This window comes from Maylandia zebra, linkage group LG10 (genome assembly GCF_041146795.1).
Source record: "Maylandia zebra isolate NMK-2024a linkage group LG10, Mzebra_GT3a, whole genome shotgun sequence".
NCBI lineage: Eukaryota > Metazoa > Chordata > Actinopteri > Cichliformes > Cichlidae > Maylandia > Maylandia zebra.
In genome coordinates this window covers 19,808,336-19,832,792 of record NC_135176.1, presented here as the reverse complement: position 1 = coordinate 19,832,792, position 24,457 = coordinate 19,808,336, and the positions used below count along the sequence as shown (strand labels likewise).

Sequence of the window (24,457 nt, the reverse complement as noted above, 5' to 3'; positions counted from 1 at the left end):
TAACTTTTTGACATGTGTTATTTGAGAATAAAGTGTTACCTCGATTTTGACATTTCAAATAATCCAGAGCACAGCATATTGAAAAACAGTGGAAGTCGTCTTTATTTCATTCAACAGAGAAGCTGCTGCAACATTGGAGTGAACCACTGAGCAGAAACTAACATTCACACTGAGCCGCTGAAAAGATGACCTGGCACAGTGGATCTGTAAGGCTTAAGGACGCCTCAATCACATGCATACACACACTCAACCTCATTTACATCGGCTATCTTACACCTGTGTGGCTGCACAACCTGCAGCCTCATTGCTATCCCTCCTCCCTCTAATGTGGTCAGTCAGAGGTGAGGGGTTAAGGGTCACCTTGGGATCAGGTAACCTCTAGTCCCTGCGCCTCAAACGCAGGGCTTTTTCATCACTTTGACATAACACAGAGACGTTAACCGTTCATCTCTATGGTACACATCTAAGCAACGTAACCCCCCTGAAAAAACACTGCATGGCCAGCCGTGGGCCTGGAGAGCGGAGATCAAGGGGTGCTGAGGGGAGGGCATGCTCTGGCCAAAGGGAGGGCGAGGAGGAGTACAGCACTGGCCAAGACAGTAATTAGATTGGTCACTTGGTAGATCGTCGGGTAGGCTCAGAGGCGGTGGGAGGAGGTGGCGGGCCACGGCGGTCTAGATCTTCAATGTAGAACATGATGAGCTTCCTGCGCTCCTCTGGGACACACTCCAGAACAAGGTACCGCTTGTCGTTCTGAAGAATCTTCTCTACGTCCTTCAGATGCTGCTCCGACTCCTGGATGAGCTTTCTCGACCTGCGCACAAGGAGACAGGCAGAGCGCGCTCACAAGCAGGAATACAATAAGATGAACAGCACCCTCTCCGAGTCCCGGGGATGGAGTGTACTCGCTCTAGAGCTGAATGTTTTTAAGACGTCAGCCCAATTTAGTTAGACTCAGGCATGCTGCATATAGCTGCCTTCAGTAAAAATAGCTGTGTTAACTGACAGCATGTCACCACTTCTAAAATTGGTCCTCATGAAGCTACAAAATGTAACAACGTTGCATCCTGGATGCTCTGCAGCAGATAAAAAAACTATTTTGCAGAGGGTAATAAAACCAGCAGAAAAGATCACTGGCTCTGGTCTTCTGTTGCAATCAAAGAGACTGCAGAAGCAAAGACACCACTCAAGAGCTTTATATAAGAGTCACTAAAGACAGATCTCATTCTGCATTCACTGTTTGACCTGTGCTAGATGCTACAGGTCCATCAAAACAAGGACACGTAGACTAAAGAGCTGTTTTTATTCAGCTGTGCTACATCAAGCATCATTACTGCAATACACTATGAGAAGTTCTATTTAATTCTCGACTCCTTCATATTAAAAATTATTTATTATCTTTTACTGAGAGGGCTTGGATTATTGTGTGAATGGCTTGTTTTTGTAGTGTTCTTTATTTTGGGAGTAGCACTTCTGTTATGTTGTATTATTTTAACACTGTAGACAAGATTCTGAAAATCTTGAACCTCACTGTGCTCTGTGTGGGCACATCAAGGACTAGCGAGCTGCTGAGACAAACTAAAGCATACTCAGGTGTGAATTGTGTGCAGCGCAGTGTGAGTGCAGGCCAGTGGGGATACAGGGACAATGGTTAAAAACTGTAATTCAGATATTCTCACTATTGAGCAGACTACAGTTTCAAGTCATGCAACCTGTGCAAGAATCTTCCAGTGTCGTTATAAAAAAATAAAAAATAAATACGATTTCACCCACACCAGTTTTCCACTTAAACATTTAACACACCATCTGCTTAAAGTTGCAGAGAAATAAAGACTAGATGAGCTTTATTTATAACAAGTTCCTAGGAAGGGGCACAACTGTGTCGGGTTATGCAAACTGAACATATGTGAAACAAAGCACAGACCTGTATGTGATGAACTTTGTCTCCTTTAACAGTGTCCTGAAGTCAGCTTTGGCTGTGATGTATTTGTCTTTGATGTAGTCTTCGAACTCCCGCTGTCTCTTCTACAAACAAGGACAAACAGGAGTCAGAACTCCAGAAAATGGAAGTGTACTTCACACAAATAATTAAACTCACATTATAATATGTTTAAGATATATCAGCCACTGTTGAGAAGGTTTGCAGTCCACAGGCAGCAGCTTTCATTGTAGAGGAAGGATTATGAATAGAAACACCCCATGAATCCAAAACAACGTAAGCTGCCAAGTCCTTGAGATCATGACAATGAAAGTAATCATTTGATTACAAGAAGCCTTTGAATAATAGTGTGAATTCATGCATGCGTTTTTTTTCATGCTGACATTTAATTTGTAATTTAGCGTTTGCTTCGATCTAAACGTTTCCTTGAATAGGACGGATGCGGTTCGGGCGTCTATTAATTGGAAGGTCAGCGGTTCAATTCGTGGGTCCCCCTACTCTGCATGTCAATGTATCTGAATCCCCATCCATTTAAATCTTTTAAGCTTCCCCAAATCCATCCATTGGAGTGTGAGCGTGTGCGAATGATACACAAATGATACACAAAACTGCTTGTATGAATGTGTGTGTGATGAGTGAATGAGGCTTGTAGTAAGAAACCACTTTGAGGGCTCAAACTCAGTAGAAAGCCTCCTTGTAGTGACACCTATGTAATGGATTTCAAAAGGTTAATTGGCACAATGTATTCTTGGCATCTCAGCTCGCAACCAAAGGTGATCAGGAGATCCAGCACCACCTTATGGCAACAACCAACATGGGTTTAAACTAAGCAAAAAATGAATTAATTGCTGTTTTAATAAAGAAAAAAAATAGAGTATTTGTCCTTTTTCTGTCCTTCTGTAAACGATGGTGATGTTTTTATGCTGCAAACAGCAGAGCACATTGAAAGCGAAAGTTAAGACATTTGAACTCTGGAATTTTTTGGACTTCCCCTTTCTCGCATTTCGCTGAACAACAGAGAGAGTCTATCCACAATAATTACCACACACACCACCGAAGATTCAGCAGAGAGCGAGAGATACAGCATCACTTTCACTACCCTCTTGATAAATTCAGATTCATGGTTTGGATTTTATTAGACGCACTTTTAAGTCAAATCATCTTTTGGGCTGACTGAAGAGACATGGAGAAGGACTGGATTTATAATTCACTTTTGAATTATCCGATTCTTTTGTTTAGACTGGCAGTAAGATAAGATAAGATAAGATAAGATAAGATAAGATAAGATAAGATAAGGTTTATTAGTCCCACACGTGGGAAATCTGTTGTATCACAGCAGAAAGTGGACAGTGCAAAGTTATAGTAGCAAAAATTTAAGAAAAACACTGGAATAGGATAAGAAGCAGCTGTGAAGACTGCTACAGGGTGTTTACTCCTAAGGTGTGGCATTAAGTGAGATTTTAAGTGAAAGAGACACACTACAGAGCAATACTGCTTTCTTGTGACGTACTTTTGCAACACGACTAATCTCTTATCATCTTATAATAATATAAAGATGGGTTGGAGCCCATAACGTCTTACCCTGTCACTGGAAGAGAATTTAATACAACGAGGATCGTCTTTGATAACTTTCTTCACCTCCTTCCATGTGGTTGTCAGAGTAATCTACAACACACACAAAAACAACAGCCTTTTCTTTAAAATTGTCAGTGATCGAGCTGCAGATCTATCATATATAACGTATTATAAATATAGCATATAAAATGACTTCTGGCACCTTTTTCTGTCCTGTTTTTTCACTTCTTACCATGCTGGTCTCATCCAGCAGTTGTCTGAAATGTTCCTTCTTTTTCTTGGCCAGCGCTTCTACATGTTCATTAAACAGCTTCTCCTTTTCCTCTCTCTCCAGCAGCGAAGCTGACTCCCAGCGATGGTCTTTCCGCAGGTTACGACGTGTGTCTGACCATGTTGCATCAGAAGAACGGACCTGAAGGGCGAATACAAAAACAGTCGTGGGAAAAAAAAAAAAACTGCTTGAAGGGATCAAAGAGGGGGAAAAAACCCATCTAGTAGGATTATCCCCAAAATAAGCAACACATGAACTGTAACATTTCAAACACTTTTTGACAAACAATGATCACAACTTAACGAAACTCACACATGATAAGAGCATGTGTTTTTTCACACCCCAGTGTTTCTGCAGAGCACCTCACCATGTCAGACATTAGAGCTTTGAAATGCTGGATGGCCTCCTCCCTCTTGTGCTGTTCCCTTTCTCGGTCGATCTCTTTGGTCTGTTCTGATCGGGCCTTCTGGACCTCCCGCTCCCTCTCTCTGAGACTGGCCTCAATACGAGCCTGGCGTTCCAGCTCTCGCTCCTTCTCAATGTCAACGTTCTGCAGGTGATATCACAAGAAGTCTGTGTAAGCTTCTTTCGATATGTTGCACTAAATTCTCTCTTTTAGAAATACAAGTTAGGTTGAGCTGGTGCCATATACATCAGGTCAACGTCCAGTTAGTTAACATTTATTACATGTGCACCTCCCTAAAAGTACATGAACAGTTATTATTCCAATGAATGCTTTCGAACACATCAGATAAACCCTGATCAGCACATAAACCCTGACATTATCTCCACAAAGCTGCTCCTACCTTGGCTTGTTTTTCCATGAACTGTTTGAAAAGCTCTTCTCTGAGTGCAGAACTCTCCACATTCTTGTATCGCGGGTCAGTCTCTAGCCTCTCTTTCACTTTGCTCCACCGCTGACCTCCCTCTATGTGCTGCTCACTCAGAAGATCAAAAAAGTCCTGCTTGACCTTAAAGAAAAAAACAAACACGTCAAACTTTATTATAAATCTGTGTAAAAACAACGTCAGCAGCAGAGACGCAACTCTGGAGAGTTTAAGGCTAAGAAAGAAAGACGGTGCACTTTGAGGTGTGAGTGAGTCTTACCTTCTCTCCCCTAGACTTGGAGTCCTCTTTTTCTCTCTTCCTCATAGCGGTGATGAATTCCACAAAGATAGCCTCCCTGTCTTTCATCTTCTCTATGGTCTTAAATCTGGGATCTCGGCCATGCTTCACTGCAAATTCACTAAATGTTGTCCTGCAAAAAAGCAACAATGCTGATTATTAGGAAGCAAAACGACCCGGTACAAAGATATTTAAAGTCTAAAAAGGACCTTGCAAAAATACTGGTGGCTGCCAGTGCTACTCTTTAGCCTCCTAGTAGATGCACGCATCTGAGTTTCAGAAAACTTGACCTCTGACCTTGAGGTCAAGGACCTGACCTTTGGGGGGGTGGGTAGAATTTCAAAATATTACGCTACCTGGTTCCTGCATTTATTCATTCATAGCCGACCAGCCTTTAGCGGCTACAGGATAAAAACTGTTCAACATGTGTCGAGCTCTCTTCTGATGTCGCTTCGATGTCCTGCATTACTGTGTGGTGTTTATGTTGCATACAAATTACATCACGGCACTTTCTCACCACCTTGCTATAACGACTAGGGCTGGGTATTGTCACTGATTTCTAGAATCGATTCGATCCACGATTCCATTCAATTAGATTTGAATCGGGGAAATTTTGCCTCAGTCTATTCTATTCTACCATTATAATTCTGATCACGTATCAGTACATTTCCATATTTTTATATCTATAAAAAGAAAGCTGATAGTTGCGAGCCTTTATCAAAAGTGTAAGCATCACAGCAGAGGCCTTTGTGTCAAAGTAACGGAGGATAAAACACAGAAAAACATGAAGGCGACTTTCCTTGCCTGGGATTTTATAGCAGATGACCTTAAAAATATTCTGCAGTAGATCAAAAACGAAAGAAAGTGATTAATCAACATATGAACATTACCTGATGCTGCTGAAGTGAAGCAGAGCAAAGTTACAGAGGTTTTATTAGAGACACAGCTAAGCGTTTTGCAATTTTGCATAATTTTAAAAAGTTTACATTTGTTCAGAAGCCTATTGAACAGCAGAAATGAGGCTCTCTTTTCGGAAGTAAGTAAAAGGAAAAAAAAACAGCGGCCGACAGCGCTGTAAACAGTGGTAGACTTGTGCGTAATAAGCAAGCGAATAATGCAGGAAAAATATTTTTAGATGGGAAACTGTTCTTGAAGTACAGAGAGAGAGAGAGACAGCGAGCTCTGCATGATGTGTGATTTTATCGTGGTGGAAGCAAAACAGCAAAACTAAGAGTGAATTCATGACGATGTTTACGTGAAGCGAAATGTGAAGCGTAGTTTGGATCTTCTGTTGCTGCTGGTTCAGTCAATATTGTTTGGAGAGAGACAAAAACCTGCAGCTTGCGCAAAAAGGGCATAAACACAAAGCGTGGACCTGCCGAAACCTCCGAATCAGCGAGCTGTCAGCTTTCAGCCCCGACCATGTCCATGCTGTCGGGTGAGAAAGGCGACGTCTCACTGATTCTGATCCGTCGGCGGGTTCGAGCTTTGTGTTTAAGTCTTTGTGCAGAATCCGTGTACCTGCTCACATTTACTGTTTTAGTTGTTTGGTGGTTGTTGAAATTTTGTGAAGTTTAACCTGAGATTCTGGCGTTTCGGGCAAAATAAAAGTATATTTAAAAATCGATTCAGGATTTTAATGAATCAATTTTACATTATCCAAGCTAGAATCGATTTTAATTGATAAATCGATCATCAAAACCCAACCCTAATAATGACCCTACCCACATTGAGGAGGTACTCAATTGTAATGGAAAATGACCGAAACCAATGGTTGAACGGAGCTTAGTAGGTACTAGTAAAAAAGAGGCAAACGAGTAATGTAATAAGACTTTTCTTTGAGGGTAATTGTAGTGGTGACTGATTTGACCCCATAAAACCACTATGAAATGTAGTAAAAGTGGACTGTCCTGTCACCTTGGTGTGAGCTTCGCCTCCTCCATCATCCTCCTGAACTCATCTTTGGCCTGCATCAGCTTGTTCTTCTTCTCCTTCCTTTCCTCCTCTGCTCGTGTCTTCACATATTGATCAAATACCTGAAGCACAATTATACCAAAATGACTCAAAGGCCACAACAAAGTGTAACAGCTAAAAATACAGTACAGAGAAATACTGAGAAAAGGGTAAAAACAAAAAAAAATAACCTGTTTCCTTTCTTTGGGGTTCAGTAGTAGGTAACGTGGGTCAAAAACAATCTTGTGGAGTTCTTTGTCCCAAGTTGAGAATGCAGACACCTACAGGCAGGAAAGACAACAAGACTAAACGGTGACCACGTGTCTGACAAAAGCCTGAAAGATTTGACATTTCCGAGCATGTGCAATGGAAAGAAAATCTCAAAAAGTGGGAACAATTCATCTCATGTGGTTCTCTCAAACAAACTTTTAAAAAAAAAAAAGATGTGTTACCCCTCTCTCCAACAACATATCTTTGAACTGGGTCATCCTGGCCTCTAGTGGCACTATAGCTCTTTCTCTAGCTGCTCGGAGCTCTGCCTCCATGGCTGCTTCCTTCTCAGAGTCTGCCTCTTTCGTGTCCTCCTTCCTGCAAGTGTTAAAAACAGAGGTGGTGGTGAGAGAATCATTTTTTTAAAGATTAATGAATCAAAAAGAGAAAGGAAAAAAAGAATTTTTCACAGGGATAGGACTTACTTCCTCTTTTTGGCTTTGGTTGGCTCCTCATCTTGATTCTCTTCAGCAGCAATGGATAGTTCTGGATCCTCCTTGCTGACACCTGTGTGTGAACACAGACACAACACAAATATAGTGAGCACAGAGAGCCAAGAATGACTGCAACACTTGTGTTTTTTTTAGAGGGCTGCCTGCCAAAAGGTAGTGCCACACAACTTCAACGACTACTAGTTCAACTTGGACTGTTTAAGCTGAGCATTTGTTTGTTCTGAGGGCATGTGCTGTGTTCATGGCTAACTGATAAGAGCTGAGCCTGTCCCTCTAATGAACGTGGCCACGTGGTTAACTGTTGTGTGACGCAGGACTATTGTTGCAGAAAGTGGTTTTACCAGCGTGCAGCCATTGTGAAGTCCACGCTAACAGAGGTGACTGTAATTAGCCTTAAACTGTATAAAAGTGGAACAGCTACCCAAAGGTCATGCACAGGGTTTACTGTTCCAAAAGAGAAAAAATAAACACCTGATTTGTGCAACTACATCACTGCTGTCTCTCCGTTCACTGATACGTTGTAATGTTCAGTAAAAGGTGGTTAAAGGTGAAAGTCAGAGGTCTCACAGGTGGGTTGAAGACACAAGTGTACGACTGTATCAGTTTTTATCCCTACTGAGCCACAAAGATCGACTGATTATACAGATTCAGATGCTGCAAAAATTTGGGGAAAAAACAAAAACACTGGAGTCTTTGCTTCTGGTCTTGACTTCTTCTCTTCCTATATCAGATCTGATGAGGGAGTATTGTCTCAGTGGCGACACCTATCATTCAGGTGAATATGGTAGCTTGCCCCTTAATGTTGAGCATGAATAGAAGTGGCCGTGTGATGATGTTGCCAGCAGCACGTGAAGTATATTTTAAGTGTTTATTTTTGTTTCCCTAACATGTAGTTTTAAGCAAAATTAAAAAAAATAGGGGATAAAAAGTTGATTTCAACAGAAATACATTATGTATTCTGTGGCTCGTTATTATGGAAAATCCATAAAGCTTGACATAACTTGAAAAAGAAAAGAGGAAAAACACTCAAAAATGTGAAAACATCTGACTGAAAATTCGGACCACAGGCTGTACTCTTGTTGCTTCGTCAAATAAAAAGATAAATAAATAAATACTAATGATAATAATAATAATAATGACAACAATAATTAATATGCTTTTCTTAGCTTAAACCTTTCCTATATCAATACTCTCAGTACATAATGTATAATTTATAAAACATTGCATCCACACCTGTCTTCTTGCTGTCCTCCAGACCCCTCTTATGTGGTGGCTCCTGGATGTGCTTGTCAACATCAGCTCGACCAACCAGCTCCTCGGGGCGGTCCCACATGGAGAGCCGAGTTGTCGGGTTGTAGAAGAATACACGATCATCGCCTGTCCACACCACACACCTAAAGCAGATTAATAGACACAGAAGAAGAGAAAAAAAAGGGCAGCATTATATTACCGCCCTGCCATATACCATGAAGGAAAGTGTGCGATGATATGCAGAGTCTGTACCATGGCGTGCCAGGAATAGGGTTGGTGGCTACAGGTCTGGCTTTCTGAGCTGCCTTTTCCTCCTCCGTCATCTCTTCTTCTTTTGTCTCCTTGATAAAGAGAAAAAAAAACAAGAAATGGTTCTTTGTTGCTGCTACCTTCAGATGGTTTACTGGATTCAATCTGTTTTGGCTTGGCAGTGCAAGTGGTTAATCAGATACCTCCTTCTCATTATTAGTGTTTTCCATTTTGTTCTCCTTATCCTCCATCTCCATTGCCTCAGCTTCCTCCTGGGCAAGTCGCTCTTTTGCCTTTTCTGCTTCTTTTTCTACAGAGAAGGGAGGAGAAAAAAAACAGACAAATGCGGACGGTGAGATAACTTAAGTTTGACTTTACATCTGGTCTGACAAGAAAGTCAAAGTGGTTATAGCCTATGAGTTTGGTAAAACTGAGAATGAGCCCTTTTAATTTAATTAACTCTTCCACTGAATGATCTGGAGCCTGAAATCTCAGCAGGATTGGGAATCAGTGTATACAAGCTTCAAACTAACTAGATACTGTGGCCATGCACTCACCAGTCACATCATTAGGTACACGTTGCTGGCACCAGGTTGGACCTCCTTTAACCTCCAGAACTATTTTAACTCTATGGTCCATATTGACATGACAGCATGAAGCAGATTTATTGGCTGCTCACCTATGACGCAAATACCACCATACCCCAAAGACTGGACTGAGATCTGGACACTGTGGAGGCCATTTGAGTACAGTGAACTCATTTTCATGCTAAAGAAGCCAGTTTGAGATGATCTGAGCTTTGTGACCTGGCGTGTTATCCTGCTGGAAGCAGCCATGAGAAGACAGGTACACTCTGATCATAAAGCAATGGACACGGGCAGAAGCAATGCTCCAGTAGGCTGTAGCTTCAAAATAATATTCGTTTGGTAAAAGGGGCCATCAGCAGAAGCCTGAAGTATTGATACAAGGCAGGGTGGAGCTATACTTTAATGTTGTTCACACCAGATTCTGACCCTGCCATCTGAATGTCAGAGCAAAAACTGACCCCAGCATTTTCAGAGAACTGCTGCTTATGGGATATTTTCTCTTTTTCAGATCATTCTCTAGAGATGGTTGTGCAGGAAGATCCCAACAGATCAGCAGTTTTTGAAAAACTCAGATCAGCCTGTCTTGCACTACCCCAACCATGCCATGTTCAAAGTCACTTAAATCACCTTTCTTCCCCATTCTGATGCTCATTGCGAAATTCTGCAGACCATGTTGGCTATATCTACATGCCTAAAGATAGCAGATGGGCCAGTTACATAGAGCAGTGCAACAAATGTGCATAATGAAGTGACGGGTGAGTGTATGTAAAAATGACGAGTCTGAAGCAACATAGTTTCCTGTGTTTTGCAGTACAGAAAAATCGTTATTACAGATTTTTGGGACATTTTAGAAGATTTAGAGGATTTGAAAAGAAATTCAGCTAGACCCACTATTTGATTTGCATTTAAAAGAACACAAGTCTGTCTTTTTTTAAAATACAGATAACAGATAGCTAACAGATAGCACAGTTTTGGGAAAAACTCATAGCTCAAAAGGATAATACTGGATAAGACACATGATGTCAAAGCCTACCTTTCTCCAACACAGCCTGTGGTTTCTCCCAAGTGGACTCTAGCGTCCGGTTGTTGTAGTAGTACGTTTTCCCATCTGCTGTTTTGTACTCTGACCACTCGGGGAGCTGCAATGATCCAGCCATGGAAGCAGGAGCTGCCGAGAGCGTCAGCTGGGGGTGCATCACGGAAACTAAAGGCGGGCCCATACCAGGAAGCATGCCTGTCAGCAGTCATACAGGGAAGAGAGAGACCATTGTTGGCTGAGTGTCATCTTTATGTCTGAGCCACTAACACTAGCTACAATGGCATTAGTTTAGACATTAATGAAGGCGATTTCATGACCCAGACTGTTACCAACATGTGGTGATAGTAATAACAAAAAAACCCACATCTTAGTAAAACCAGAGGTAAGAATAACTCACTGCAAGCTAAAAACTGTCGGTGTGAGGGTTTCTCTGCTCATCAAGCAGAGCAAGACGAGGGAAAATAAAAAGAGAGGGTATTGTGATTTTTGTGAAAGAAACTCTTCACGTCTAAAATGCTTTGAACAAGCAACTATATGACAATGAACACAGGCCACACAAACAGACAAATACAGTAGTGACCACAAACACACAACCATGCCACAAAGGAGGACGACCACAACAACACATCATGTAGCCCTAACCGTTACACTACCAAAGCCCTGACACAACAATGAGACTGCCCTTAAAATATAAAGATGGTCACTCCTTTCTAAACCCCACCCCCCACCCCCACCCCCCCCAAAAAACTGTTTACGGTCGACAACCACATGCCTAAAAATGCCCCAACAACCAACAACTCAGTAACATCTAACAATTTAGAACAGTTAACAGCAAAAAATTACCCCCTTCCGGTTCAAAGAATCAGTGTCAGTATCATTTATTAAAAGTTAAATCATGTTCTTGTATGTTTGCTTCTCTTCTTCTACTTCTTTTTTTTAAAGTGGGTGGAAGAATTCAGTTAAGAAGAAACTAGAAAAGATGTCACACAAGATGAGAATGAAACACTGCGCGTGACTCTATCTAATCACCCTCTCTGATCATGGAAACAAAATTAAGCTTCTGTTTCTATCAGCTTTAATGGAAGGAATTTCACCACTGTACACCCAATGGACCATGTTCACAGCACTCAACACCATGCCACTGTTTGTGGGTCTGCATATACACCAGACTACGCATGTAGACATCATTCACTACCATGCGATCTACTGTAGATCTGATAGGCGAGCGGCTGGGTGTTTACCGTTGGCGCTGGGGCCTGCCTTTACACAGGTTGCATCTACTATCTGCATCATTGCTACACCTGCAAGAACAACGGACAAGCAAGCATCTGGTTGAACACAGCAGGACACTAGATATCAGCTACCATGTTGTGTAAGAGCTTGTATATGTTTGGCCCAGTTCAGACAAAACACACAACCAGATTTTTTTTTCTGCCTCTGTTGAAATTCATGTATATTTAAAGATGTCAGGAATCAGCTGCACAACATAACGTACGGCCTGTATTGATGGCACATCTGAGAGAGTGAATCCATAATAACAACACCGTCAATCAGGAGATTCCAAGTCTGACGTTTGAAAACCATCTGTCCTAATTGAGGTGTGCTTTCAGCCAATTTTGATTTTAGCTGGCAATAAATTTATCCACCTGCATGACCTTTCACTTTAAATTAGATCTAAATAATGGGCTGGAGCTGGAGCCTGCTGGCTACCCAAATCTTTTGTTGTTAATATTTACAACAATAATAAAGCTTCTTTTGGGTGCTCCCTTATTCACAAGGGGTCACCAACGCAGATGAATCTACATGTAAGATTTGACACAGATGCTTACACCCTCCTGACACAACCCTCCCAAGTATCTGTGCCTCTTCCCAGTCTTGACCTGGGGATCTTTCACACATCAGGCGAATGTTTTTATGACTGCACTATAAAGTCACAATTAAAATAAAATAAAAATCTGGGTTTCTACCCAGAACCCCCCCCCCCCCCCCCCCCCCCCCCCCCCAAAAAAGTTGCTATCTGCAGTACTGAGTGAGGCCGTATCCAAATACTTGACTCTGTAGATTCTTCTTTATTGTTGTAATTATTCAGTTTCATCTCTTACACTCAAAAAAGGAGAGAGATCGCAAACTGATCTTTTGCTCTCCTACAACCCTAGAATCTGGTCAGTGACCCCCTGGCAACCTTCATTTGGAAGTAAAAAATGTGTATTCCCCAACTGGTTGGCAAGCAGTTGCTGGATGTCGCTGGGTGAAATCGGTCATGATGAGGGTACTGTAGGGTTGGGCGATATGTAAAAATTTTCCAACTGGCAATCGTTAGTCCAACAATCGTCAATGGGCGATATAATCGCAGAGTTTTTGATGGGCAGGGCAATGTGATCATGCACGGACTGATCACAAAAAACAAAAACAAAAACCCAGCTGTCAGCGTTAATGCGGCTTAAATGCAGTCATCACGATTAAAATTTTTAACACTCTCAACCCATCTGGAGCGCAGAATGAACAAAATTTGGACTGCCAAAATGAGTTGACAGAGACATTTCAGGGATTTTGACTCAGTCTGCGCTCCAGATGGGTTAAATGGAAATTCCTTCCATTAAAGCTGAGGGGGAAGGAACGTGATGAAGGCACGTTAACGCTGACAGCACTAAAAAAATATAAAGTCGACAATTTGGGATTTTTTAGGCGTTAAACCGGATGAAAGGGGCAAACCTAAGGATGTAACCAAAGTGGTGTGCCACTTTTGCAGACGTTTAGCGCGAGCTGAGTACTTAAACACGGTTAGCTTGCATGAGCATGTACGTGTCCACCATCCAGCTGAGTATGCTAGGCTATCACCAGCTTCTGCAGCTCCATCAACAAGCATTTGGGTGCACTCTGAGGAGGGTGCAGTTAAAACAGCGTTATTATTTTTTCTATTGACTGCTCCATCATTATTAGCAAACTTACTCATGGGCAAATAAATAAATAACACCCTTGTAAAAACTATCGTCGATAGTAGATATATTCGTCCAATCGCCAAACCCTAGGGTACTGCATAAAAAACTCCTTGTTATTGCTTTGGTTGCTAGCAGATTGAGGAGGTCGCTTATTGTTTGTTTAGAAGATTGGAAGATCACTACAACTCAGAGACTAAGAAGAAGAAGAGAAGATGCAGCACCTTCTTTGCAATTGATTTCACCATGTGACAGCCTGCAACCAAACAGTTGGGGAATACACATTTTTCCCTAGCAACCTGTGGTCCACATGGTTAGTGACTGACTGCTAGACCTACATGAATGAGGTCTAACAATCACTGTCTCTTTGCTATGCAGTGTAAAAGAGCAGGAATCTGGGGCTGTTTCTAACATTTTCTCTCTTTCTCTTTTTACTTAAATGTAATTAAAGCTAAAAATCACAACACTAATTATATTTAAATCTAATTTGTGGCAGTTCTGCTGACCAAACGTTCCCTTTTGATTACCACTAAAATGCCTGGAGTCCAAAGAATAGCATTCAGGAGAATCATACACCCTATAACCAGCCCTACGTGTCTTGTGCACACCTGACTGGATTGAATCATGTGTACATCCAAATATTTTAGAAGACCTTAGATACAAAAAACCCTCCTGGACTGTAAAAGACAGCCTTACAGCAACAGCAGCAGGCCATGGTGGACAAAACATTTAAAAACATGGCCCAATGAGGCAGAATAGTCATTACAGTATATACATGTAAAGCTTGACTAAAGGTTTTTGTGTCTCATTCTCACCTGGTAGAGGGATATGCATGCCTGGCAAAGGCACCCTGAAAGGTGGCACCATGACAGGAGGGAAGGCAGGTATGGCTGCGGTGGGCTGGGCCACACTGTGAGGCAGGGCTGCTGGCAGCAGTGGCACGGTCTGCACTGCCGTAACAGGAGATGGCACCGTGGAAACAGTCACCACAGTGACCGGAGAAACAGCAACAGATGAGGTCACTGTGGCAATAGGAGGGAGGTCTGCTACAACGGTGGCTTTTGGGAAGAAAAAGAAGTACTTTTGGTTTTATTCTTGCTTTGTGTGTGTGTGAGTATGAGATGTTGATGAGGTGCTGTTTACCTGCTATGCTCGCAGAGGGGGAATGGGTGGTGATGGAGTCTGGACTGGAGGTGAGTGTGCGGGAGGGGGCCGAGGATGGAGCTTGAGTAGGGGAGGCTGCTGCTGCTGTGCTTGCTGTAGTATTGACACTGCTTGAGCTGGCGGTCACCCCAACATTTGCCCCTGAACCTGCAGCCCCAGCCACGAGAAGAGGGTTGAGCTCAGACTGCTGGATGACCTTCACACCATCAGGTTTACTCCATGATGACTCTCTGGTCCGGGCGTTGTAGTAATATGTCTGTGAATGAGAAACAATCACAGTTTTTTTTAAATATTGTGAAAAAAATCAGTTTTTTATGATTACAAAAAAATGAAAGAACAATTTGTATTGCATTACAAATAATTAATAACAAAAATTTAATCTTGTTACAGCAGAGCTCTGATTTAGGGAATACAGCAAAAGTGAAAAGGAAGGTTTACAAAATGTTAGTGAGACCTGCTTTGACACATGGTTTGGAGTAGGTGGCAAAAGCAAAAATACAAGAGGCTGAGCTGGTGGTGGCAAAGCTGGAAATGCACAGATTTTCACTGAGAGTGACCAGAAAGGATATGATTCAAAATGAAAATATAAGAAGGACCAGCTCAGGTTGGACAATTTAGAGACTAAGTTATAGTGGCAAGGTTGAGAGGGTTTAGACATGTGCAGAGGAGGGTTAGTGGATATATTGGACAAAGAATGTTAAAAGTGGAGCTTCCAGGCAGGTGGAAAAGAGGAAGACCACAGAGAAGATTCAGTGAAGGAGAACATGCAGTGGGTTGGTATAAGAGAAGGATGGAAGACTTGGAGGCAGATGATATGATAAGTAGTAGTACAGTGACTGGGAGAGTGGCAGGTGCCCACTTGATAGGCTTATCAATTATAACTACACTCAAGAGGTAGGTCCCGATTAACTAGTTCTGAAAAGATGACAGCAACATTTACAGTGAGTGGAAATATGTTAAAAACTGTTATTAGCAGCCTTGTTGTCTTCCAACGGTGACTGAAATGCAAACCAAGTAAAACCAAGTAACCAATATGGGAACTTGACAGCTCGAGTCTGATGACTGAGCTTCTAGGGGCAGCAGCCAATATTTCAGGCTAAGCAAGATTTCTTGTTCTACCAACTAAGGAATTTAGCAAACTGTAAAAATCTCATTAAAAAAAAAAAAACACAACACACCACTTTTAATTAGAGACAATATTGATGCAACCATAAGCTTTAACTAAGTGTGCACAAATTATTATTAAAGCTGTTTTAGTGCAATCAACTTATTTATTACACATATCATCTTGAGGATGCCTGCTATCTGCTTTCATAGGACCTCCACCTTACCTTTCCTTCTGGCGTCTTGTTCTCTACCCAGATTTCTTCAGCAGGGTTGAGCACAGGGTTTCCAGATGTGGGAACGGGAGGCATCCCAGGAGGAAACAGCATTCCTGGTGGAGGTGGCAGGTTACCAATAGGAGGGGGAAGGAACGGAGGTCTCTACACAATAAAGAGAGGGCACAGAATTTAGCTTTCATATAATAAAGAGCAGAACTGAGAGTCTAGATTATCCCGTTAAAGCACTCTATCCTCCAACATAATGTGTCTGTAGAGGATACAGAAAAGTGCACAGTCACAAGCAGTGGAGGGCTCAGCTAGCAGATGATGCTAATTGGCCTTTTTGGATTCCAAATAGGGAGATTTGTGCATCATTACTGTATTTTACAAGAGAAAAATGACATTGCACCAAAGAATCAATCATGAACCCAAAGAGATTATAAAACAAAGATTAGTCATATGCTTCCTTATTGTCTGCCCCTCCTTTTAAGAGTTAATACTGCTGTTATGCTGTAACAGAGAAGGACACACTCTTCTTTGCAGACTCTACCTGGGGCTACACAGCTGATCGATGCGTATTCAATAATTTAAAATAATAACTCAATTCACTTCGTCTCAAAAACCATTGTGAGCACGTCGCCAGAATAGGGTTGTCGCAATATAAGAATTTTAAACTTGATACCAAAACCCATGACAATACTTGATACCATTTCTGATACCATGAGGAAGATTTTAAACCCATCCTACATCACCAGAATAAATGGCGAAGAAGTCATATCCTCAACTTGCACTCACTGTGAAAAAGCCCTCACAGCTGGCTACATGAAATAAAGAAACATATTTTTTAGAAATTATTGTAGAGGTAAAAAAGTTAAAGTTAATTATCTAGTTCACATCTGCCTGCAGCCTCGCTCTCATCCAGCATGTACACTGCTCCAACTCTGCGTTAAGAATTGAAACCGCCTGATTTCCCGCTTCAGATTTCCGTCTTTATTTGCTCGGATTAGTTCATCACATTTCCCTTTCTGCTTAGCTCGGCTACGGTTCACTCCCTGCTCTGAACAGCCAGGAACCTGCCAGGTTTTCTGTTTCTCCATAACCACCTCTGCCATGGCTAAGTATTCGATCAGCCACTCGTTCAACCTGCAATAATTATTCATCATTTTTCTAACTACAGTCCGCTAGCCAACACGTTACTAATAACAGACAGCTAACAAGGCTGTTGGGTAACTGACAATAGTTAAATAGCTAATGTTAATGTGTGCACTGGTCGGGTTAACATTTTTATCTATTAAATACTTTCATGCTGTTGAAACAGGAGCTTTACTAACCTTAAAAATTCCTCTTAAAGTGTTGTTCAGTGTTATGAACGTTAACTACTACAGCTGGTAATGACAGGAGGAGCCATGTGAAGTTGTGTGTCATGGAGGAAGGAAAGACAGGACTGTTGGTATCAATATTGTTGCGAGTATCAAGTATTGATTTTTTTTAACAACCCTAACATGAGGGTAACATTTCCATGATGAAAACCATGCTTGTAAAAGAATGTGGAGCAGTTACCTGTAGGTGGGGAGGCCCAATAGGTGGAGGCATCCCTCCTGGTGGAGGGATTGGTGGCATGCTGGGGTCGAAGGGTGGACGTGCAAACGGAGGTCGTGGCGGAGGTCCCCTCATCATCCCAAAAGGAGGCGGCGGTGGCCTAAGGAGTGGTGGTGGGCCTCTTAACACCGGGGTCTGTGTAGGCGCAGGCGCAGGGCCACGAAACCGCACTGCCTGCTGCGCCATTCTGGCACAACATAATAAAAGTTATAGTTAAAGCTTATGATCAACACTAGACTGTAAATAAAGCCTTTGAAAAGAGTGCAGAAAGCAATTATTAGCTTAATTATTAAATATACAGTAGGGCTGTGTGATATGACCAAAATCTCATATCCCGATATAAGAATTCTATCGTCCTGATAACGATATAAATCACAAAAATGTAACATTTTCTGTAAATTCTGTGAATCTCGGGCAGCTCGTCTTGCAGGAAGTGTTTCCAGCTGCGCGTCATGTAGCTGGAGTCGAGTGTTTTAACCGATGCATGAAACTATACATTTTTAGACATAAGATGTAACGGCTGCCGTTTTCTTTGTGAGTATTTATTACACGGCGTGCTGCGGGGAAAAGCCTGTTCTAACGTTTGAGTCTAAGGTTTATTTTTTAGCACCTGGCGGCTCTTTTTTAATTCTCACCCATAAATAATCTGCTCTTTCACGTGATTCAGTTTATTTTGAAAAGTCTCAACAGGATCTTGAGCTTTATTGTGAAAGGTTTATGTGGAACATAAACAAGCGGACACGCGATGCTGTTACCGTCGTTGTTGCTAACCACAACGCATAAAAACAGGCGCTTGTCCATCCGTAGTGTGGTTATATAAAATATAAGAGAAAGAGAGAACTTTAAGAAATTAATATAGCCACTACAGTGACCATCAAAACTATGAAAAAATATTGCTGTTAACAGTTTATTTTGTGACACCACGAAACAAACGATAGCGTAAAGTGAAACGATAGACGTTTTTATATTGTCATCCGATATATATTGTTATATCGAACAGCCCTAATATACAGTAAAAATTATACAGTGCAATGACAAATTATCCTTCACAATCCAAAAATAAATTACACTACAAAAGTAATAACATCTGTAATATCATATTAACATCTTAATATTGTAATTTTACAACCGAGGAAGCTGCAGTATAGCCAGGAAAGGTTAGCAATGAATACAAACACTTTCTGCTGACTAATGTGAGACTTGCTGCAGAAATGGGCCAGCAAACAGCAGCGGAAGAAGTGCTCAGACCTATTATCAAAGTCAAAGTAGCAATAGCACAACTTAAAACCACTCTAATATGAAGCAGAAGCTTTGTGTTACGTCGCAACAATTTAATGCTGGCTAAATGTTCAAAGATGCTATGATAGAAATGAAAGATTTCTCTGGTTCTCTGACACAAAAAATAAACAAATATATATAAGTAAATAAAAAAATAAACTCTGGGCCATTGCCCATCACCTAAACTGCCATTTTAATCCGAATTTGCCTAGAATTTCACAATCAGTGTATCGCTAAAGTATCCATCAGACACCAACATGAGCTCTGTTGCATGCTACACTTATGAACTGTTATTACTGATGCATAAACATACATTTACATGTACGGACTGTAAATACTGCTCGCTTTTCTAACCAGGGGCCTGTTCTTCGTACGTCGCTTACTACATCCAAGATCAAATGACACATCCAAGACCAAACCATCGCGCTAACCGTGAGCTCGCTAATCCGGTTCCCCGAACACACCTGCTGTTGACGATTAGTACAGCTGGACGCAGTAATGTGACATCACTGGGTGTCGTAAAAGGGGCTACGCATCGATAGTAGAAACAGTGATCGGCAACCCGCTGATTGGTCGGCGAAAATGTCGAAGGGGCGTGCACGGTATTTTCCGGCAGCAGAGCAAGAACTCTTGAGTGAGGGATTTCAGGAGTTCCAGAGTTTAATTAAAACGCAAGAGAACACTGCAAAGGCTGCAAAAGCAAGGAGAGAGGGCTGGCAGAAAGTTGCTGACAAATCAAACTCGTAGGTAATTTAATAATAATAATAATAGATTGGGTTTATATAGCGCTTTCCAAGGCACCCAAAGCGCTGTACGATACCACTATTCATTCACTCCCACATTCACACACTGGTGGAGGCAGCTACGGTTGTAGCCAGGCTGCCATATCGCGCCATCGGCCCCTCTGGCCAACACCAGTAGGCGGTAGGGTAGATCTATCATATGACACTATATTGTCCAATATCATATGGCATTATATTATATTATAATATGTTATATTATATCCCCTTTCACATTAGAGCCACAACAGGACCCACAAGAACATGGGAACAAGTAAAAGTGGAATACAGGAGTATTCTACAGAATGGTAATATTTATCTCTTAGACTGCTTTTCGTCTCTTGGCAAGGTAATACTGGCCTGTAATACTCTGTTAGTTTGTTCATAACAGCAACCAAGAAAAGGGCAGAGGAAAAAAAGACAGGTGGTGGTCCTGCACCCCCTCGTCAACAAGTTGGTTAAGTAAATAATACCCTCACGGGAATATCGATATCTCTCAATGAGCACACTGTCGCGCTGAGCTAAAGGATCCTGTCTATCCCGCAATATACGCTGAATTCTGAGGACTCTCCTTATCAATCTTGCACCTTCCGCAATGGGTTGGTCGCGTATACGGACAGGACATGGCTGCGACAGACTTCCCAAATCCACCTTCGCTTTTATAGCCGTGGTCTCTCATCTTGATTACACGAAGTAATTTACAATTACTACTCTGAAATATGAATTACATCTGTAATAATCACATACATGTAATAGAATGTTAATAGTACATTTCCCTTTTTTAGGAAATGACCTGTATGTATCTGTGTGACATCAATAAAAGGATCAAGTGCTGCATTATCTTTAGTTACATTGATAATATTTATTTATGGTGAAACAGTGGTGGAATATCGCTGTTGCTTTCGTATAAATGAAGCGGACATACCTGCGTGGCCGCGATCTAATCCTGTTTACATAAAGTAAACCTGCTCCCGAGCAGGTTTACGCTTACGGCTCTGTTGCTATGACAGCAAGTCCCGGATGAGCTTCGGGGAACCGAACGATCCAGGATCACGCAAAATCGTCAACAATCTAATCCAGCTAACTTACTTAGCGAGGTACGAAGAACAGGCCCCAGTTGACTGGATGGTGTATAACACATTCATTTCAGTAACTTGAAACTATGTCTCTCAGATACATGTTCCTTATTCAAGCAACTCAGTCCAGTCCAGACGCTTTTCTTTCCAAGCTCCTTAGACTACGATGACCTGGATGACTGAGAACCTTCACAGATACATGTTCCTTATTATAAATACCTTAGGATTCTACTTAAGGACATCATTTAGGGTAAATTTACTTAATTGCTATGCAAGGCTGTTTGAAGACGGTGTGACGTGGACGGGTTGTCCATTCAGACTCTGTGGTATTTATATTCCCTCATATCTACATGCTGAACCCTTCAGGGTTATACCCGCTTGGCCGTAGATGAACACAAACATTCAGCAAATGTCGTCTTGTGATAATCGGGCTAACATCAACCTTTTTTCTGTCTATTTAAAACAGCTACTTTCCAATCACTTTAGCATATTTTTGCTAGCTGGATATAATTGATAACAACCGCCACGTTTGAGCCCAAGCACAAAGCCGGGTGATTGGGGTGGCCTTGCGTGAGAGGTAAACATCTGTCTGTTTAATCTGTCTGGCCCATGTTTACCGCGTGCCGGGGAGCAGAGAGCAGAAATCGAGCCGCTCTTCAACACGGGGGCTAGCTAGCTGGAAGCTAGTTAGCTGGCGTGGCTACATTGACATGCACGAGCGCCACATATCAACACTACTGAACCTAAAGCAACGCAGACCAGCTGCATATTAAATGTCCGCAAATGCTTTATATTACCCACGATTAATAATCATTTTAACGCTTTACTCGCTGTTATCTGACCTGTTGTCGTTGAACCCGATAGTCTCGCTCTCTGCCTGGTCCGCCATTACAGGAAAATGTAACCGCTCTCTTCCTGGAAACGCCCCTTAGCGGTGACTACTTTTCCTATTCGCCAGGCGCGGACCTCAGTCACGATACAGTTCGAGCTGCGTGGACTGTGATTGGATATTGTCTTTCTTGCGAACGTTCAGTAAAGTGTTCATTGGTCCGTTTGGGTCCCATTTTTCATGATGTCTTTGTTCAGTCGGTGCTCCGTGCTGTTGATTATAAAGCGGATTCTAATCACTGGAGATTTGCACACACTCCACTTGTGTTTTGGTGTCCGTGTTTTGTTTGATTTACACCTGTTGAGATGGCATTCCGCTACTTAAAAGAAGTGGCAGTACACCATATAGTGGAAACGCCCTGCGCTTACTGGAAGGCCTTCATTCTGAAATGTAGTCACAAACCTAAAAGTGCATGATATCATCTTAAAATCACTAGTAAATATTATCAACATATTTTTACGGCCAACGATTTGTTTCTCTCACATGTGCTATTATCATTCTGCGGATCCATTGGTAATTAATAATTATCAGCCTATTTCTAATCATTATTTGCTCAGCAAAATATATATATATATATATATATATATATATATATATATATATATATATATATATATATATATATATATTTTTTTTTTTTTTTTTTTTTTTTTTTTTTTTTTAAAGAAATAACTCAATGAAGACCTTTCATCTCACAGTATTAATAAGTGCCAATCAGGTTTCAGAGCCAGAAACAGCTCTGACTAAAGTTATCAACCTGACCTGAAGATCAATAGTGCTTGGTGCAGTGTCTCAATGTTGGAGAATTTTCAGATTTCCAATGTAGCAGAATACATTTTTTCACTGCAGTACTCGCAAGTAAAATAAAATATTTCTTATGATAATTCACATTAATAGAACCTGTGTCACCTAGAATCCATAGTTTGGATCCAGTTCGATTTGGATCCCCATTACCCTTGAGATTATTTCAATGGCCCGTCTCCAGAACTCCTCTATCACTGGGCAATTCCACAGCATGTGCAGGAGATGACCATCTGCCACCTTACATCTCAAACATTTGGGGGAATAATTATTATCAATTTTATGTAACCTATAAGGGGTGTTATATATCCTATGAAATATATTAAATTGCATTTGCCTGTGTTTTGTAGAAATTAACATGGTCTGTGCCTGTTCCAATAAATGGTGCCATTCTACCTCTTCATAGACATGGCCCAGGTCTGTCTCCCATTTTCTTTTTATCGACGCTTTGTTATGGTCAGATAACTTTTCATTGGTAATAGCATATATAGAAGATGCTATTCCTTTTATTGACTTCCATGGTTTGGTGCAAAGATGTGTTTCAAGAGGAGTTTCTTTTGGTATCTCGGGGAATAACCCTTTGGATTTCTCTTTGACCCAATCTCTTATTTGTAGGAATTTGAAGAAACTTTGTCCTGGGAGTTTGAATTTTTCCTTTAGTTGTTGAACGTCAATAAATGTATCATTATTGTATAAGTCGGCAACAGTTCGAATATTTCTGTCCTTCCATCCCCGCAATATTGGGTCAGCAATATGATGAGAGAGATCAGGGTTGCCCCATAGGGGTGTCCTTCTAAGAAAAGAGATATTTATTTTCAGAAGTGAGTGGGATTCGTGCCAGGCACAGAAGGTGTTTAATATTATCAAATTGTTTGTGAGCTTGGATAGACATTTTTTTGTACCTAAAAATAGAACATCTTTTAATAGTATGGGGTTCACCTCATGTTGTTCTATTGGAACCCATCGAACCTCACTCCTCTGCATGTAGCCAGATCCAAATTGATCGATACTGGGAGGCAAGATAATAGTTTGGTACTTTAGCAATCAGAAGTATTGTCTGAAGGCCAAGAAAGATGCCCAATGAATTAATTTTACCAAGTGGATCATTATGGTAACTTGATTGACCTTTGTTATTATTGTTTATTTATTTTTTATTTTATTTATTACAGACTGGACAGACATGACTGGGGGATGGGAAAGGGAGAAAGAAAGGGAGGGAAAGAAAAACAGAGAGGATGAGGGACAGTGAGAGAAGAGAAAAAAGAAGAAAACAAGCAAAAAGAGAGCAAAACAATATGGAGACCACAGCAATAACCTAGACAAGTGTAAGTAACAATAAATACTAAATAGTGAATGTTATTTTGCAGCACGCAAGACCGACAGCGCATGATGTGCTTTGAGGTAGCAGCCAAGAAAGATATAGTTTGTGTCTGTGATCACCCGTGTGTATACCTGTGTGCACACCTGTGTAGATGAGTGCGCTTGTATTCAAAAGGTTTCTCCATGTGAATTTCTGCTAGAGGTTGTGGGGAGCCATAGCTCTGCCCCCCAGGCCCCAGACATCCAGAAGCCCCCAGAGCACGAGAGCCCAAGGAGGACCATCGGAGGGGCAGCCGCGCCACCCTCCCGGAAAGAGCTGAGGAGAGCCCGAGATGTGGGGTCACCAAGCAGGCACGGTGCAGAAGCCACAGGGAGCTGCAGTGACGTGTCCGTGGGCTCCGCCAGCATCCAGAGCAGACTGAGGCCTGAGACTGAGCACCCTCCCACCCCCCAGAAGGGACCCAACTGAGCCACAGGCACCAGCCCCTGCCAAGCAGGCACCGGTAGTGAACCGGTACATACCTGAGCGCCCAGTCCTGGGCAGCAAGAACCATCAATGCACCGACGTCTGAGGGCACCTGA

The 24,457-nt window shown here is 41.7% G+C and overlaps 1 protein-coding gene across 4 annotated transcripts; it reads right to left on the bottom strand.

Annotated features, from left to right (window-relative positions):
• Positions 1 to 78: 78 nt before the first annotated feature.
• Positions 79 to 21,808, bottom strand: tcerg1b (transcription elongation regulator 1b (CA150)). 4 transcript variants are annotated; one of them, XM_004550255.2, is made up of 21 exons: positions 21,708 to 21,808; positions 17,694 to 17,919; positions 16,143 to 16,295; positions 14,791 to 15,067; positions 14,463 to 14,705; positions 11,953 to 12,012; positions 10,706 to 10,906; positions 9,289 to 9,395; positions 9,089 to 9,177; positions 8,819 to 8,979; positions 7,559 to 7,640; positions 7,316 to 7,451; positions 7,055 to 7,144; positions 6,828 to 6,946; positions 4,893 to 5,043; positions 4,592 to 4,756; positions 4,153 to 4,335; positions 3,717 to 3,926; positions 3,521 to 3,604; positions 1,925 to 2,025; positions 79 to 814 (listed from the first exon to the last, which is right to left on the bottom strand). In XM_004550255.2, the coding sequence occupies exons 1-21, from the start codon at positions 21,752 to 21,754 to the stop codon at positions 613 to 615; spliced, it is 3,087 nt and encodes a 1,028-aa protein (XP_004550312.1). In that variant the 5' UTR covers positions 21,755 to 21,808; the 3' UTR covers positions 79 to 612. The 4 variants fall into 4 exon arrangements, with proteins under 4 accessions (XP_004550312.1, XP_004550313.1, XP_004550314.1 ...); XM_004550256.2 differs by having other exon boundaries at positions 3,747 to 3,926; XM_004550257.2 differs by lacking the exon at positions 11,953 to 12,012.
• Positions 21,809 to 24,457: the final 2,649 nt, after the last annotated feature.